The following is a 17,911-nucleotide window of genomic DNA, read 5'->3' as shown; positions in this document are numbered from 1 at the left end:
TTAACAAACATATTTAGTTTGTGCAATAATAATATTATTTTCAACACAAAATCCACTAATCCGGCGCTACTTCCATTATGGCTTGTATACCACCAATATACGTCTAGTGACAGTAAGTTTAAATACGTAGTAACAAAAACAAACTCCATTAAAATACAGAGTCTATTAACACTCGAGACTATTCAGCAGAACTAGTTTTTACCCACAGATTTTAACGTGTAAGTTAACACCTCAGTTGTGATTACAGATTACTTCTTAAATTTTTCAGCTATATAATTTTAAAAATACCACCTTAGTTCTAATAATTTATCATTATATACTATAAAATAAAACTGTTATGACTAGTATTTTGATAAAGAGTCATATTTCGATTAATACGTTATGATTTAACTTTCACTTTGCGTTACTTTATGTACAAAAATATCTTGTTTGCTGCTCGTTTTGTGATAAAATCTTTTTTTTTTCTTTTACAGTAGCATACACCTCATTTTATGTTAGCATATTAGATTTTTAACTGTTTTAAGGTATTCATTTAGATTTTACTTCATTTTGGTATTTAGATGTCATAATACACTTTGAAAAATCGATGATGACTGAATGAGTAAATTCAATACCCCTAGATTCGTGTAAATACGATTATATTTTACTAAACACCGTCGTTGTATTCATTACTAAACGTGGTTTGATTCTTATTAATCATTTTGGGTGGCTTTAATATCATTCTGTCCTCTATATTTTAAATCATTTATCATTTTGTAGTACATTACCTCGGCGAGATTGAGTCCCAGGTGTTTGTACCGTTTTTCCTTTTAAGACTAAAGGCCCACTTTTACCGTGAAGGTTGACAGCATATATTTTCAAAACGAAGTTAGAACCAGAAGGAAGACCTTTCATTAAAAATGACGGAGAAATGGTGGAAAAATTAGCCACAACACTATTAGTAGTAAAGTCGTAAGCTTCTACAAAAAGTTGTAGCGCTAAACTTTCGTCATATCCACCTGCGCAGTTTACCGCGATTCCGGATCGAGTTTGGTTGGTTACAGAACAATTCCGAACTGGATCAGGAGGACCTATTAATGGAGGAAAACTAATTAATACGTTTTGAAAAATGGCATTAAACAAAACCTCTTATTTTAAAGTATTTCAACAAGTTTGTTTTTCATTTTACATTGAAATAATAAGTGTTTCAAATAAAGTGTTTCTGATGCTTACCGCCTTATAGAAATTTCAAAATAATTTAAATTGAAACAGTAACTTGTACGCACACAACAGTAATAACGAAAGTATTATCGTGTTTTAATATGTCTATTCTTCATCTACAACTTCTGACTTTCGTATTTGCCAAAGAGCTACTTCGACTCAGAACTTCAGTTATTCCATAAAAAGTTCATATTTAGTCCTAACAGGAGTCGTTAGAATACTGAAAACATGTTTCTCACTCTTAAAAAAAACCAACAAAACACTTGCTTTAAATGAAACACAAATTACGATACTAAATAGGAAAACACACTTAGGAAAGTTACCATCATGCCTTTCACTTAACAGCGCATTGATAAATCTTTATCACCATAGTTAACAGGCAATTCTGTCTGTTTATTCACAAAGAAGAAAGAGTTAAAAGATAAAAAGCTATGATGCCATTCGTTAATGTACTTTTTTCATGTTATAAATTATCTATCAGAATTACTTAAATGCTATACTTGATTTTATAATGCAGTCTTAATAGAATATTTCCCGCTGAGCAGCTCGTACACAATTTTTGTATTTAATAAAAGAAGCGTAGGAACTTTACAATACATAATAAAGTCCATAGCTTTACAGTTTCAAACAGACGGAGCTTGTTAAAACTTATAATCCCTTTCAAATTCTAAGATTTTTTATATTTTACATTTGTATGAGGCTAATACGTAGATAAAACAAATAGACTCAAATTGGGTGTTCTTGCTACGTTTAAAAAAAAGTACGAATACGATAGAACGATTTTAAATCCGTTTCTAAAGCACATTCAGAAGAAACAGTTTATACTGAAACTTTTAAATGGAAGTTATAAATCTAGGAATAAAAAACAACTTTAGAAAAACGTATTAGTTTACTTTTACTGCTTATTCTAGACTTTTGAGAATCGTTGAAATAGATTTTCTCAATACGCTTCGTGGTAAAGGTTACCTCAAACATCTATTGTCAAAGCCTCATAGGCATAAAGCTTGGATTTCTGAAACCATATACCGTCTTTCACTCCGCTCTATGGACTTTTATACACAGTAAAACAGTCAGCTCGAAAGGTTTGAACAATACAGGTAGGGAAAACACATCTCTGAGTTATGGAACCAGTTGAAGGCGACTTTTTTTTAACTAGAGGGTGGTGGTTTTGTACAAATATTTTATAAAAGATGTGAGTTTTGGCACAACAATGTATTATTTGCTTTTATGGCGTATAACTTTAGTGAGCTTGCAAGATTTTGAAAAATGTGGTTTATTTGTAAAAATATAAAAACGTGTCTTTGAGGTTTTCCCACAAGTTTGGTAAATTTTCAGTTTCATATCTAACACACACAATAAACTTTTTTTAGAACAAAAAATGCTCTAAACTTGTTGATAAAGATAGATAATACAAAAACGTAACTGCATGTTATGGAATATTTACTTATGATTATATATGTTCTATGTTATGATAGTTTATTAATTATTTTTTGTTACAGAAATCAAATGCTGGATAAAATATAATATAAAGAAGACTGATATTACTTTAAAGTTTCATATAAACTCATAAAATATACAACAACAACAAGCGAGAAAGAAAATTTGGGCACGATTAATGAAAGTTCCTGTCCGATAATAATCACAACCAAAACTGATAATAAGATATGCTTACGAAAGAAAATAAATTATAATTTTCGAAAATTATATACGCAATACGATTCTGAATGTATAATAGTTCTCTTGAGGTTTAAGAATAAATTAAAAGCATCGAATAATCAGATGTTCCGAAAGAGTAGAAATTGTATAAACATAATACTAAATCAATTGTTCTAAGAACTAGCTTAGTCATTATTCTTGAGTACGTGTGAGATAAAACATTCATTGGTTTGGATAAACATGTACATAAATTATCAGACGAGAAGTATATTTTGGCATGTTATTCTGCTTCCATGTACAAAGCCCATTTTAAAAATAAACTGAATAAATTAATAAGTGAATTAAAAATAAGTGAACGTTTTATAACAAATATTCGTATATATTTATTCTATTTTACGAAAATTTGGTAAAAAGTTCATGAAATTTCATAAGAAATACAAGTGAACGCATAACTAACCAACAAAACAAATATTACATTTATGTGAAATAGAACATAAACTAATATATATATGTGTTTGTGTGCCTTGATTTAAAGAGAGCATTGCATCTGATATAAAAATCTATATACTCGATATCTGACTTACCCGCAGCTGTGATGGAGAAGACACATGGAATATCTTGCTCTCCGACGCTGTTAGATGAGGTACAAGAAATACTCCCAAATTCATATCTTGATTTTGGAATGTAAGTGACAGTACTCGTTGTTTTATGGGATTTAAAGTTACTAAGGTCATGGGTAGCATGAGAATTATTAAAACTCCACTTAAATACAACATCTTCGGGGTCACTTTCAACCTCACAAATAACATGAACAGGTTCATTCACTGCGGTAGTGTAAATAGTCTTCTGATCTGCTTTACAGACGGGGGCATCTGGTGAAATAGAAGGTATGGTTAACATGTTGAGTTCATCTTATACGTAAGAGTTCATCTTATAAGTAGCGTCACTGCTTGATATATTGTTTCACTTTCGACATACCCTATTCAAATTGTCGATATCAATTACTTTTGTCTAGCCTTCCGCTCAGTGTTTTTTGACAGACTATCGAATATCCTAACACATTATATTCTTGTTCACAGAACATTACAGCAACATTAATAAGTTGCTTCTACATTTGTATTGATGTAAAGGTACAATAATGTGTTCTATTTTATTTTTTAGTTCTATGCGTATTTTAATGTAATTTGTTTGTTTTTGAATTTCACGCAAAGCTACACGAGGGCTATCTGCCCTAGCCGTCCCTAATTGAGCACTGTAAGACTAGAGAGAAGGCAGCTAGTCATCACAACTCACCACCAACTCTTGGGCTACTTTTTACCAACAAATAGTGGGATTGATAGTAACATTATAACGCCCCCACGGCGGAGAGAGCGAACATGTTTAGTGTGACGGGAATTCGAACCCGCGGCCCTCAGATTACGAGTCGAGCGCCTTAACCACCTGGCCATGCCGGATCTATATAATTTGAACTTGTTTGAAATCATTTCAATTCAATACACAGACACACATATATGTGTAGGTATATAGACCGGACTATTCCAGAGTCCCTTCTAGACTAAAGCTTTGTTTGGATCACAACTACAGTAGAATACACATTGGTTAATCGTGAAATAAAATTCTGTTGTTTGAGGGTTTATGTTTCGGTTACTTATGCACATTATGTCTTGAAGTAGGTTTATTTATTCAGTCCTTCAACCTTGTTAGATTTAATTTATATTCCTCTTGTCGGGCTCGGCATGGCCTGGTGGTTCAGTCACTCGACTCGTAATCTGAGAATTGCGGGTTCGAATCCCGGTCATACCAAACATGCTCGCCCTTTCAGCCGTGGGGACGTTATAATGTTACGGTCAATCCCACTATTCGTTAATAAAAGAGTAGCCCAAGAGTTGGCGGTGGGTGGTGATGACTAGCTGCCTTCTCTCTAGTCTTACACTGCAAAATTAGGGTCAGTTAGCGCAGATAGCCCTCGTGTAGCTTTGTGTGAAATTCAAAAGCAAACAAACAGTCTTTTTGTCGTTTCTTTAATTGATATTTTGTATTATTACAGGTATGTGTAAATAGTGCATACTTTTATCTGCTGTTATAATTAATGTATACCTTTAATTATTTAGTTAATATACCGCGTCATGTGTTACTCGTTTGTTGTTGTTGTTTTTTGTAACTGTTAATTGCACATTATGCAATGTTCTACACTGTTGTGGTTAAGGTATATAACGTTCATATAACGTTTGGTTTTCGTTTTCTGGTTGTTTCGAGCTTTGAAAGAGTACACCTGCACCTTCGAAAAATATAATATCAACTAATTATAATTCAACGTCATAAAGAACAATGCGGTATGTCTGCGGACTAACAAAGATAGAAACTTGTTTGCTTCACAGTAGCATCCCTAACCAGTTTTACTCCAGTAGCATATTTCTTCCAGATTGCATAACGTGAACAGATAAGACGAGGTTATTATAGTTAGATTTTTGTTGCGTGTATAATTAATTTTAACATGTGGGATATGGAATTACGGATTTAACGTGTAAGCCCCTTTTAACCAAATCTCGCAGGAACAACACATATTTTAACTCTCACTAAGACATGTATGAAACCACCATTGTTTTAGATGGAGTTTTGAAATCTTCATGATATTTTTTCTTTCCATTCGTGTTTCCTTTTTTTGGTGCTTAATTAAAAACAAGCAATGTTTCTGCTCTGCCCACCAAGGTTGCTGAAATCCGTTTTCTAGCGTTGCAAGTTCACAGACACCGTTGTGACATTGGTTGTTGTTTTTCTTTTTTCTGGTAGGCTTAGATAGTTGAATTAACATCTATATTTATTTGAGGTTAAATAATTGTGTTTTTATATATGTACACACACACACATATATATATACAGTGGGCAATGTCTGAACTATATATTTTTATATAGCCATCCACAAAATAACGTAAAGGTAGCAATCCTAACGCCTGTTATTCAGAGTTCCTCTACTGTTTATTCAGTTAAACCATTTTCGGGGAGTTATATATCTCACACAATACTCATTGAGTTAGGGCAATTTCGGGGGATCATACATGTCGTCAGTTACTATTGATCACTTACCATTCAGTTAGATCGGTTTCAGAAAATTCTACAACTCATGAGTTACCCCGATTAGCTTGACAGTGGTTCAGCGGTATGTCTGCGGATTGACAACGCTAAAACCAGGTTTCGATACCCGTGATGGGCAGAGCACAGGTAGCTCATTGTGTAGTTTTGTGCTTGGTTCAAAACAACGACAACAACACACACACACACACCACTTTACGAGTTCTCTCTATTACCAACTTGTTCATAGTGGAACACGTACGTAATTCATTTAATCAAGAATATGTAATCATATTTAAAGAAATATCCTAGATATATGTGTGTAATATGCTTACACTGTACCCTTAGGATGACGGCATTACTTTCTCCATGTCCCTCGCTATTAGATGCCAAACAGGTATACCGCCCTCTACTAGTCCGTTTCACATGTTGCAGGACGAGTGTCTGATTGCTAATAATGATACCAGCTGTTGTGTTGAGTTGAACTTCTCGCCCCTCAAACTTCCATACAATATCTTTTACCATTGGACTCGCTTTAACAATGCACTCAAAGTATACGTCATTTCCTTCTTGTATGCGACTGTGACGTAATTTGCTTCCAAGACGCAGGGAAAGCTGTGGTGGATCTAAAGTAAAAATATTACAAACTTACGAATATTTTTTTTTATATTAAATAAGAAAGAGTTAATGATAATGTTTATCGTTTCAATTATTCGTGGGTTAAAGATTTACGTGAAGAAATATCAGAAAGAACAGTTAATAATAGCCTTCAATATATCTATAAAAAACAAAACATGTAGCAGTAACTAGTTATTCTGTTCGGTACATAATTTTATTCAACTTGTTCTATTTCTTTCATTTGGAAATGATACGTAGTGTCGGACACCTAAACATTATGAATATAGGAAACAAAATATTGGTTGAATTGCACAAAACGTATATATATATATATTTATGTATACCTGAAGCAAAATATTCCATTATGTAAACCAGAAGCAAGGTACCCCATTATGTATACCTGAAGCAAAGTACCCCATTATGTGTACCTGAAGCAAGGTATCCCATTATGTATACTTAAAGCAAGGTACCGCATTATGTATACCTGAAGCAAGGTATCCCATTATGTATACCTGAAGCAAGGTACCCCATTATGTATACCTGAAGCAAGGTACCCCATTATGTATACCTGAAGCAAGGTATCTCATTATGTATACCTGAAGCAAGGTACCCCATTATGTATACCTGAAGCAAGGTATCTCATTATGTATACCTGAAGCAAGGTATCTCATTATGTATACCTGAAGCAAGGTACCCCATTATGTATACCTGAAGCAAGGTATCTCATTATGTATACCTGAAGCAAGGTACCCCATTATGTATACCTGAAGCAAGGTACCCCATTATGTATACCTGAAGCAAGGTATCTCATTATATATACCTGAAGCAAGGTATCTCATTATGTATACCTGAAGCAAGGTATCTCATTATGTATACCTGAAGCAAGGTACCCCATTATGTATACCTGAAGCAAGGTACCCCATTATGTATACCTGAAGCAAGGTATCTCATTATGTATACCTGAAGCAAGGTATCTCATTATGTATACCTGAAGCAAGGTACCCCATTATGTATACCTGAAGCAAGGTATCCCATTATGTATACCTGAAGCAAGGTATCTCATTATGTATACCTGAAGCAAGGTATCCCATTATGTATACCTGAAGCAAGGTATCCCATTATGTATGCCTGAAGCAAGGTATCCCATATGGATCAATTTTCTTATATTTGAACCTTTATTTACAGAAATATCTAATGTGATGATAGCTGGGATAACGATATGTAAGTTTTGGTTATTCTTACATTTATTTTGTGCTTATACGTTTATCTCTTTTTCTATATATATATAACAGATTTAGATAATTAAATGAATAAATGAATGTTTCAATTATTATTAAGTGATAAAATATACATTTCTAAAGTGAGAATATAAAGTGCGTTTATGTTAGTGATAACGTGTAATGTTTTACAACACTTTTTTCAAGATAACGAAATTATAAAATGCCCTACTGTTGCTGCGTGTTTTCTGTGCACGAAATATCAACCTACTGTTCGACACCTAATTACATTCTTCACTCCCACCATAAAACGTAAATATCTATTATAATTTTTAAAACGTATTAAGGCAGTGGTTCCCAAACTTTTTCAGCTTGTTACCCAATTTAACATGCCACATTAAGTATGTTACCCCTTTCACAAAATGTTTTAAACATTGATATATATGGCTAAATTAAACTAGAGATATATTCCACTTTATTTATTACACTTTATTTATTTACAATTTATTTATATAACTTATTTACACTGAATTACACTTTTAATTATTGTATTTGATCATTGTGCATTTCTAATGAATATTGCCAAAGATGTCAAGAACATCAGTGGGATGGGTGGAGTTGCATACTTGAAGCTAGTTTAGGAATTCTTGGCTTTGTGGTTGAAAGTGCCAGCCTGGCATCGTTTGCAACAGTCCTCTTTTTTGTTTTCATACCCAGCACGGTTGAGAATCCCTTCTCGCACAGATACGTTGTTGAGAATGATACCAACAACTTCAAGGCTCTCTTGGACAGAGTTGGCGAGTCAGCTAGTTGTGAAATCCAAAAGGAATCTGCATTTTGGTTTTGGAATTTGACTTTCAAGGCTTCATTTGCTCGCATTGTGATCCACTCCTACTTTGCAGGGAAATCATCATCATGAATGGCCTCATCAGGTACAGAAAAGGGATGAATGATCCACTGAAGACTGGCTGTTTTTAGGTCACTCTCTGGAAAGTAGTGCTGCATGCTTGTTTCAAGCCCCTTCAAATGGTCGCTCATCTCTTTGTTGATGGTCTGTAAAAGTGATCCAGTATCATAACTATTCTCCTCAACAAACTGGTCTAGGGTGGGAAACTGAGCGATCACTCCTTTCTCCAAGCGTCGAATCCAGAGTCTCAGTTTTCCCAGAAATGCAGTCACAGTGTGATGGGCATCAATGACAGTCGTGTTTTGGCCCTGGAGTTGCAGATTAACACTGTTCAGCTCCGCAAATATGTCAGCCAAGTAACAAAGTGGAGCAAGCCACTCCTTATCAGTGAACTTGGTAGCAAAAGGAGATTCTTCTTGTTTCAGAAATTTCTGAAGAGCCGTTCGGAGCTCAATGACTCGACGTACAACCTTGCCTCGTGACAACCAGCGAACATCGGTGTGGTAGAGCAGAACTTGATACTGCTCTCCCATTTCCTTGCACAGCTCCCTGAATATGCGCGAATTCACATCCCTGGACTTGATGAAATTGACGATTTTCAACACATTTTCAAACACTAATTTCAGATTACCAGGCAGGCTTTTTGATCCAAGAGAGTATCGATGAATGATGCAATGATCTACAGAAATTTCTGGATTCACAGCTTGTATGAGGCCCCGTAATCCACGATTACGACCCATCATCGACAGTGCTCCATCGACGGAGACCTAGATTAGAAAAGAAAAACTATTATAGATTGCGTCAGTTAGTCATTCTTACTTATCTTTTGCGTTATAATTATATGGTTTTAATTTTATTTTATTTATTTTGGTACTTTAGTATTTCAGTACGACAGGCACGATACTTTTTTGTGAATTATCTATAAAATATTAGCTACACTACAGCTACTTGTACAATAAATAAAACTATATGACCATATGCCATGTAATTCATTGTATTTATACTAATCTAGACTTTATATAAACATCTCTCCCTACCTGTTGAACGCTGTTCCAATCCAATCCATCCGTGGTAAAGAAACTGTTGATGACATTGAAGATATCTTCTCCCTTCGTGGTTGTCAGCAGATCTTCGCATAATAGGAACTCTTCTTTGATCTTGTCCTGGTGAACGTAACGAATGAACCCAAGGAGAACAGCACAACTGGCTACGTCACACGATTCATCAAATTGCAAGGAGAATTTGCTATATGAGCTTTTCTTGATCTCTGTTGTAACTTGGGACAGAATATCTGATGCCATGTCATCGACTCGTCGGCGGATTGTGTTGTTTGATAGAGATATGACACTCAGTTTTTTCGCTTGATCCTCCCCACATACCTTGCTTACCATCTCGTATGCACAAGGCATAATCAGATTCTCTGCAATGGTGTGGCATTTTTGTTGTTCGGCAACTTTATATGCAACAAGGTAAGATGCTTCGAATGCAGCTTGAAGCTTTTGGGCTTGAATTCCAGATGAACCGAACTGGATATTCTTCAGTGCTACAGCCCGGCGCTGAAAATAAGCCTGATCCTCATTTTGAAGATTTGGATGGCACCTCTGGAGGTGAGCTGAGAGTTTTGCTGGCTTGAGGCTTTCATTTGTCAACACTTTGTAACATACTACACATTGTGGCCGATCCTCTCCACCAGAAGGTAAATTCACAAAGCCATAGCGAAGAAAGGCGTCAGAGTAGGTGCGCTTTTTAGACAATTTATTGTTTAATCTGCAGAAAAAGAAAAACTGCATAAAAAAGTGTGAACAATGTGAACTTATTATTTATTTTTTCATGGGACTCTAGATAGCATTAAAAGAGCTTATTCAGCATAGGAATGATGTAATAGTAGGTAAATACTAACTATACTGCACAGGGCAGTACACATACATACCAGGTTTTGTCTACCTCGGCTGATGCTCACATAGAAACTGACAGTGTGAAATAGAGGCAACCTCAGGCAGTGAGTGACGCGTACCGGACACATCGATGAGTCATCAGAGTTACTGAGTGACTTGTGTTCTGAAGCATACTTGTCAAAATACTTTTAGGTTACCACACACTTAGATACATATTTTTCCTTTTCTATTACTGTATATTAGTTTTTGATGTTTATTGTTATTTGGTTTAACTTTATTACATACTTAAAATAGGTTTAATTTACAACTTTACATACTAAGACTAAGTTAACATTAATCCTAATACCAGCTACCTCAATGTTTTCTTGAATTTCAGAATTTTCACTTTTTTTCTGTCACCCCTCCATTACCCCCCATAAATTGTTAAATTTACCCCCAGGTTGGGAACCACTGTATTAAGGGTTACATAAGACGCTTCTCGTGGATTAACAATTTCACACAGGAAGCTAATAAATAAAAAGTTTACGTAAAAATAATAATCTACATATGAAATATATTGCAACAACAACGACAGCAATACCAAAACAGATACATTATTCTACAATAACATTTTTGTATTTATTCTAGTCAGTAGGAATAACTCTTCCATTAACTAGAAATAAACAAGGACAACAGTAATAAACAAGAACGCTCAAAATATGCGAAGCGACTTACAGAGCAAAAGACGACGCGAGATTGGATCGTTTCGTTTTAATTACTGTGTATTTTGCTTAACTAAGTAAATATCTAGCCCCAAATATATAATTTTCATAAACAAGGTATCGAATTCCTAATTTTCCATAAACGTTTTGTTTTCATGATAAGTATTACTGGCAGCGATATTTTTGTTGATTTTCCTTTTTTTAAAACAAACAGATTAATAATATTCAGTGACGGATTTATGATTATGTGGGCTCAGGGGCTAATAATATTTGTGAGGCCTACATGTCATGTAATTTTACATAGAATAAAATTATTTATGGTCCCACATGAAAGCCGTGGGCCGTGGAGCAGAGCTCTCTCTAGTCCATGGTCGTAGATTTTTTACACCCGATGGGGAGGATGATTTTTGCAACCACTTATGTGGACTGTTCAATTTGCAAATTGGTAATCTCTGATTACGTGAACCTGAAAGCTGTAAATATGCAGTCACAGAGTAATCTTGTTGCCACGATACTTGCATGTATACTTAGGCCTACTGACTGATACGAACTATCGCTTGAATCGAAAAGCTTAGAAGCACTCCTATATTAAAGATGTACATTTCGGCTACTGAAAAAGCCTACATTTAGGCCTAATTATGTAATTCGATTGGTAAGAACACGAGAATTACAAGAACAAACACACAATTTGTAGGCCTGTGATGCAATAAAACAATTCAACAGACCAAACTGTAGGGGGATGATTGTATGCACCATACCCCCCACCTAAAATGAAGGGGGGATGTATACCCTCCTTCCCCCAGGATATACGCCCCTGCTCTAGCCCTATCTAAATACACTACTGTTGATACCCGTAATAGTATATTTGGAATAATTATCTGCATGCTCTAGGTATACGTTTTTCTATATTATGATTTGAATTTCACAGACATAATTGAGGAGAGAATATAATATTATTAATGATGAGAGTTACGTCATGAAAAATGCATTTCTACTTAGAACTTGATAGCTTTTAAAATGATATTACTTACAATGTACTTTCAATATCCAGCCGTTTTCAACGACACTGCCCTCGATCAAACTGTTTTCTGCAGTACAAGACAAGTATAATCCGTTGTCTTCAATTGTTGGTTTAAATTCTAAAATGCTGGTCGTAGCATTCCCATCCACGGACACTACAGACTTAGCAGATTTCATTCGAACGTTTCCCTTGTACCAAGATATGACTGCTGGCGGTCGCGAACCGACGGAACGACATTTTATTTGAGACATTTTTTCAGCGGAAAATGAGTTTTGATCTCCATAAAGAGTCACGTCTAGAGGCCTGACTAAATATTATATACATATACGTATATATGGTTATTTTGGAACAAATAAATAATATGTTTTAACAAGTAGTCTCTATATAAAAAAAGCTTTTACTTATTACATCATTTAAAACGATACAATGCATTCTTTGTTGTGCAATGACATTCACGTAAGACATTTTAGTAAGTTGTGGTAATAAACGCAACAAATGTTATTTCCAATTACACTGAGTCAAAAGTTTGAGTAATTGATACAGTTTGATAGATATATATTGTAATAATTTTGCAGTTTAAGAAAAGGGTAAGCTCTAGCTAACTGTGTAAGGTATAAAATTAAATATATGTTTTACTGTTAGGCGGATGCTTCGTTTACTTAGCAATATTAGCAGTTTACTTAGCAGTATATTCACATATACTGAATATTCACAGCGGTTTATATTCAGGACCAAAACATAAGTTTATCGTTAATCTTCTAACACATATATAAGTAGTTTGTCTTTTGGTAACTTTCGTTCGTCTGTGTTTATGACTTGATACTGTTGTCGTAAGTACGTATATAATGCTTCCAATGCTCACGAAGGTTAGCTAAACTCAACTTTTGTAGATCGTTTTATATTTTAATTTAAGGATATAATTAGTTTGAAGTAGACATTTCAAAGTTTTTGGTGAATTTGAAACCATGTGAGTTAGAGAGGCTAGTGGGCATAACTTCTGAAGTTTTTCAATTTTACTATTACTTTTTCGGATCAAATACCTTGTGTCTTTGTTTCAAACGTATTGTAATTAGTCTTAACTCATGGCGGTACTATAAATTAATTTTTAGGTTTAAACTTTGTGATATAATTATTATCTTAAACATAGGCCTATCGATTTTGGTTGCTTCACTAACTATCGATGTTTAAACCGTACTTTTTAAGTGATATGACGTAATTAGAAAATCACGTCCTGCGGGATTTTAATTTTTACAAAACTCCAACATGTCTTTTTAAAATGAGTCTGGCAGGGTTGGGTATATTATAAAATTAATTAATAAAAATAACATCAAAATTAAGCCTGGCCAATGTGTTCAACACATTTAAGATTATAAAGGTTATGTAAGCTTACTAAAACGTTATTTAAACTCAGTGCATAAACACATTTATGTATTCAGCGCGTTAGTATGTAGTTTGAATCGAAAATAGATATATCGGTTTATTTTTAAAATATTTGATCGTGGACCACAATACCTATATTTCTGCTCTGGATAAACGAGTAGAACTGTACTAAAACATTAATAAAACAGTAAAGTATTACAAATAGGATAAATGTGCAGTGGGAAATTTAATATATTTGATAGAAATTATTAAGATAAGCATATATACATATAGCACTCTTTAAACGGTAAGAAAAATAAAATAAGTAAAAATTACTGGAATGAAACTTTTCTCAAATAATCTAAACAAAGTTGTCAGATATACTTGTAGAAGATTAATTGGAAATCTTGTATCATTGTAGCTTTTAATCACTGTCTTACTAATTCATCCCACATATTAACCCCTGAAGACCTTCGCGTTGATTGTATGGGGAATCGATATTTTGTTTACACAAGAGGTATGCAGATTGAAGTAAGACCATCTCGTCATGCACCGTTAGCGTCTTTGTAACAGTTCTTGGTTGACTGCTTTCCACTCGATGTAAAGCGAGTTCCATAAAGCTTGTATTAAAACGTGCCAAGTATTAAAATATTAAACTTTTAAAAGTGAGATCTATATGTCAACAATATTTCAAATGAATATTGAAATATTAAAACACTTCGAAACTGAATTCTATGTATCATCAACATTGAGAACATTTTAACACTAATTTAAATAATTTTTAACAAGAGGAATCGAACATAATTTCCCGTTTCATTGGCCTACAATAAAAAAAAAACTATTCAACAAAATATTTTGGTAAATACTAATCAATAGATAATTTGCGTAAATGTTATTCTATAGTTTTTCTTAGAGTCAGTAGTTGCTATTTTTAACTATTTCCATGTCATTGATTGTCACATTTAAAAATTCGACTGATTCTCTACTTTCTTCCTCTTAAAGCATACACACATTCCATTTTCGTATTTATCTTTTATCTATAGAATTTTCAAGATAAATGTTCAAAATATTACAGTATCTTTCTAAATTACTTTTGAACTTCAATAAACTTATGGTGGTTTTAAATACGATGATTTTTAAGATCCTTTTCAAGATATTAGCTATTGAATGGGTAATATAGGCCTATTTGGAAAACTGTTTATCAAAGCTAACCTAATTTCTTTTGACATATGGTCTCAATAATAATAATAATAAAATACGATACGCAACAGACTCTGAACACAAAATAACGTTATACTTAATAAATGTTGTACTCTTAACAACATGATTATTATTAACTTGCGAATGTGTGATACTAAAAGATCCAATATTATTTATTTTTGTAAATCTAATATATAAAGAAAGTGAAAGAAATCTATTTGAGTTTCCTTTCAAAACGACGTTTATGTTGTTTAGATGACTGGCATATTGAGCAAGTGTCTGTGATTGTCATTTATATCACAAAACAGTAGAAGTTTGTTACCGATGTAACGATAACCGACTTTTATGTATAATTAAATTTAAAAACCTTCAAAGACCTATTATTTCTTGGCACACATTAAGTCAAATAAGAAGGAAATATCAATTTACCCTATTTAATTACTGAGTAGGTAATCTGAATCTAATTACATCTATAACGTTCTGTTTTCTTATAAATTAGCTGTGGATGCGTTATAAGAGAAACAGTTATTTCTTTAACGTCGTGGTGGATGTTAGAGTGTAGCTGACTGGTTGTCTCACCTTTGACAAGTAGTTCAAAATTAGAGACTCTGGCCGAAAGCCTTCGTAGCCTTGCTATTGATACAAAATACAGAGGAAATACAAAATTTGAGAAAATAAGGCTTACAATTCATATCTACTGTAATTGAAGTAGAAGAAGGCAACGTGAAGCCGTTGTTGGAAGCTTCACATGTAAATGCTGCCATTAGATCATGACGTTGTAAGGATGGGATTCTCAGCGTATTTCGAGATATAAGATCAGATGTGACTTCGAAGGTATCATCTAAAAGCACAGATTCTCTCCACCAAGTCACATTCGGTTGAGGATTACCTGCAAAATTTTATATATAATATTCCATTATAACATAAATCAGATAAAAAGGAAAAGTTCAGATTCAAATCTATGAAATACTTTTATGTATCATATTCTATTACAACATAAATAACATAAAAAGAAAAAAATATATATATACATATTTTATTCATATATCAAATCTATGAAACTTTTTTTTCCAAAAAGAAAAAAAAATGTTTTAAGGATTTATTAATTTAGTGAGATACATTCTTTTGGAAAATCAAGTTTACTTAATAAGTGAGGGTAAAATATTGAGATTTTATTCACTTTATCTTATATTTCTTACCGTCTTTGCTTAATTCAAGTAGGAAAAAAGAATACTTACTTTTTATACAAAACGCGTTTTCTGAATATTTCTTACAGTACATAATATATTTACAACTCTCATGAAATCATGATAAAATGGAATTATCTATGACTCTCGGCTGGTGCATCAAAGATCGTTTGCTTTGTTAGTTCAATCAAGAAAAGTTTGTAAGATGAATTTGCAATGAGATGAGCGAAAACTACGTTTTTGAATATTATGTATTCTCCTTAAATGAAGTAAACATGGAGCTGCATTAAAATATTTTAGAACATGAAACTTTGTAATTACTTTAAAAACCAAATACTTACAGTTTGTATAAAAAAACCGAGTTTGAAGTGTTATAGACAAAGCAGCATAATACACTATCATAGATTTTGGAATTGATAAGTTAACTAATACATTGAAATTTAGTATTGATGAGGTAACTAATATATTCAAGTTTGGTATAGATAAAGTAACTAATATTTTCAAGTTTGGTGTCGATTAGGCGACTAATACATTCAAGTTTCGTGTCGATTAGGCAACTAATACATTCAAGTTTCGTGTCGATTGGGTAACTAACACATTCAGGTTTGGTATCGGCAAGTTAACTAATACAATGAAGATGGTTTTGATAAGTTAACTAATAGTTTGAAGTTTGATATTGATAAGGTATCTAATACATTCAAGTGATAAGGTAATGAAAATATACCAGTTTGGTACTGAAAAGGTAATCAACATATTCAACTTTAGTATTAAAATGTGTTAAATACATACAGTTCAGGTGGCCCTAGAATGTGCGTTTGTATTCTAAATAGTTGTTATTTTTATTTTTTTGTTAATTCAATGGATAATTCAAGTTACTTTCGCGCACCAATTAAGTGTGATCTCAAGATAATATTTCTAGTATCTAATTGTTAAAGTATGTTTTAAGTATTTTACTTGAATTTTATTATGTAAAGTAGTTCTAATAGCTTTCAAGCGTATTCATGAATGTAATGTTACAATGTTCAATTTCTCTAACACGATGCGTGAAATACGCATTAAACTTTCAGATGTTACTTTGTTAACACAAATTAAGACTTTGAACTTAGATCTCACGAGATGTGAAGCTTAATCAGCTCACTTATATAGAACTAATAATATTATTGTTTCTGAAGTTTGGATTTTGTATATTGAAAGTTTACATTAAATTAAGAAAGATATATTGCAGCTCAGCCAGTGAGAAGTTGTGGTTATATTATATCGTATATTCTGCAGCTTGGTCAATTTGAGATAATGAGATTGTGAACTATGTTATTTTCCTTCATAGTTAGTCAATATAAGTTAATAGAAATGTGCGTTATGTTATTGCCATAATTTTAAATATGTTGATAATTTATATACCTTTTCTTACTAAGTTTGTTTTTCACTGATGCATGTTTCACTGGTAATAGTATGTAACTCATGTTTTATGCCCTTTCCTCGGCAATAACTGCATTAGTATGTTGTAAGGGCTTGTAAAATATTTTGGGAAACGCGTTACTGATTTAGTTATTCGAAATAACAATAGCAAAATAAATTCATACAAAATCGAAATACGAGTGAATTGTTTGTTTATTTTTTGAATTTCGCGCAAAGTTATATGAGGGCTATCTGCGCTAGCTGTCTCTAATTTAGTAAAATTAGACGGAAGGTAACTCATCATCACCACCCACCGCCAACTATGGGGTTATTTTTTACAAACAAATAGTGGGATTGACCGAAACATATGACGTACCCACGACTGAAAGAGCGAACATGTTTGGTGTGACGGGGATTCGAACACGCGACCCTCAGAATACGGGTGGAGCGCCCCTGGCCACGCCGATTCTAGCAGCGAATTGATTT

General features: G+C 33.3%; 1 protein-coding gene across 2 annotated transcripts in view; it reads right to left on the bottom strand.

Annotated features, from left to right (window-relative positions):
• Positions 1–17,911, bottom strand: part of LOC143233151 (protein turtle-like) — a 124,656-nt gene that overhangs the window by 13,720 nt on the left and 93,025 nt on the right. For both annotated transcript variants that reach the window (XM_076469095.1, XM_076469094.1), the window contains exons 4-8: positions 15,529–15,732; positions 12,295–12,591; positions 6,261–6,551; positions 3,441–3,728; positions 768–1,070 (exon numbers count right to left, since the gene is read on the bottom strand). In XM_076469095.1, the coding sequence (XP_076325210.1) occupies positions 768–1,070; positions 3,441–3,728; positions 6,261–6,551; positions 12,295–12,591; positions 15,529–15,732 (1,383 nt within the window). The remainder of the gene's footprint in view (positions 1–767; positions 1,071–3,440; positions 3,729–6,260; positions 6,552–12,294; positions 12,592–15,528; positions 15,733–17,911) is intronic.

This window comes from Tachypleus tridentatus, chromosome 12 (genome assembly GCF_004210375.1).
Source record: "Tachypleus tridentatus isolate NWPU-2018 chromosome 12, ASM421037v1, whole genome shotgun sequence".
NCBI classification, from domain to species: domain Eukaryota; kingdom Metazoa; phylum Arthropoda; class Merostomata; order Xiphosura; family Limulidae; genus Tachypleus; species Tachypleus tridentatus.
The sequence above is the reverse complement of the archived record's forward strand: the minus strand, read 5'-3'. Positions and strand labels throughout refer to the sequence as shown.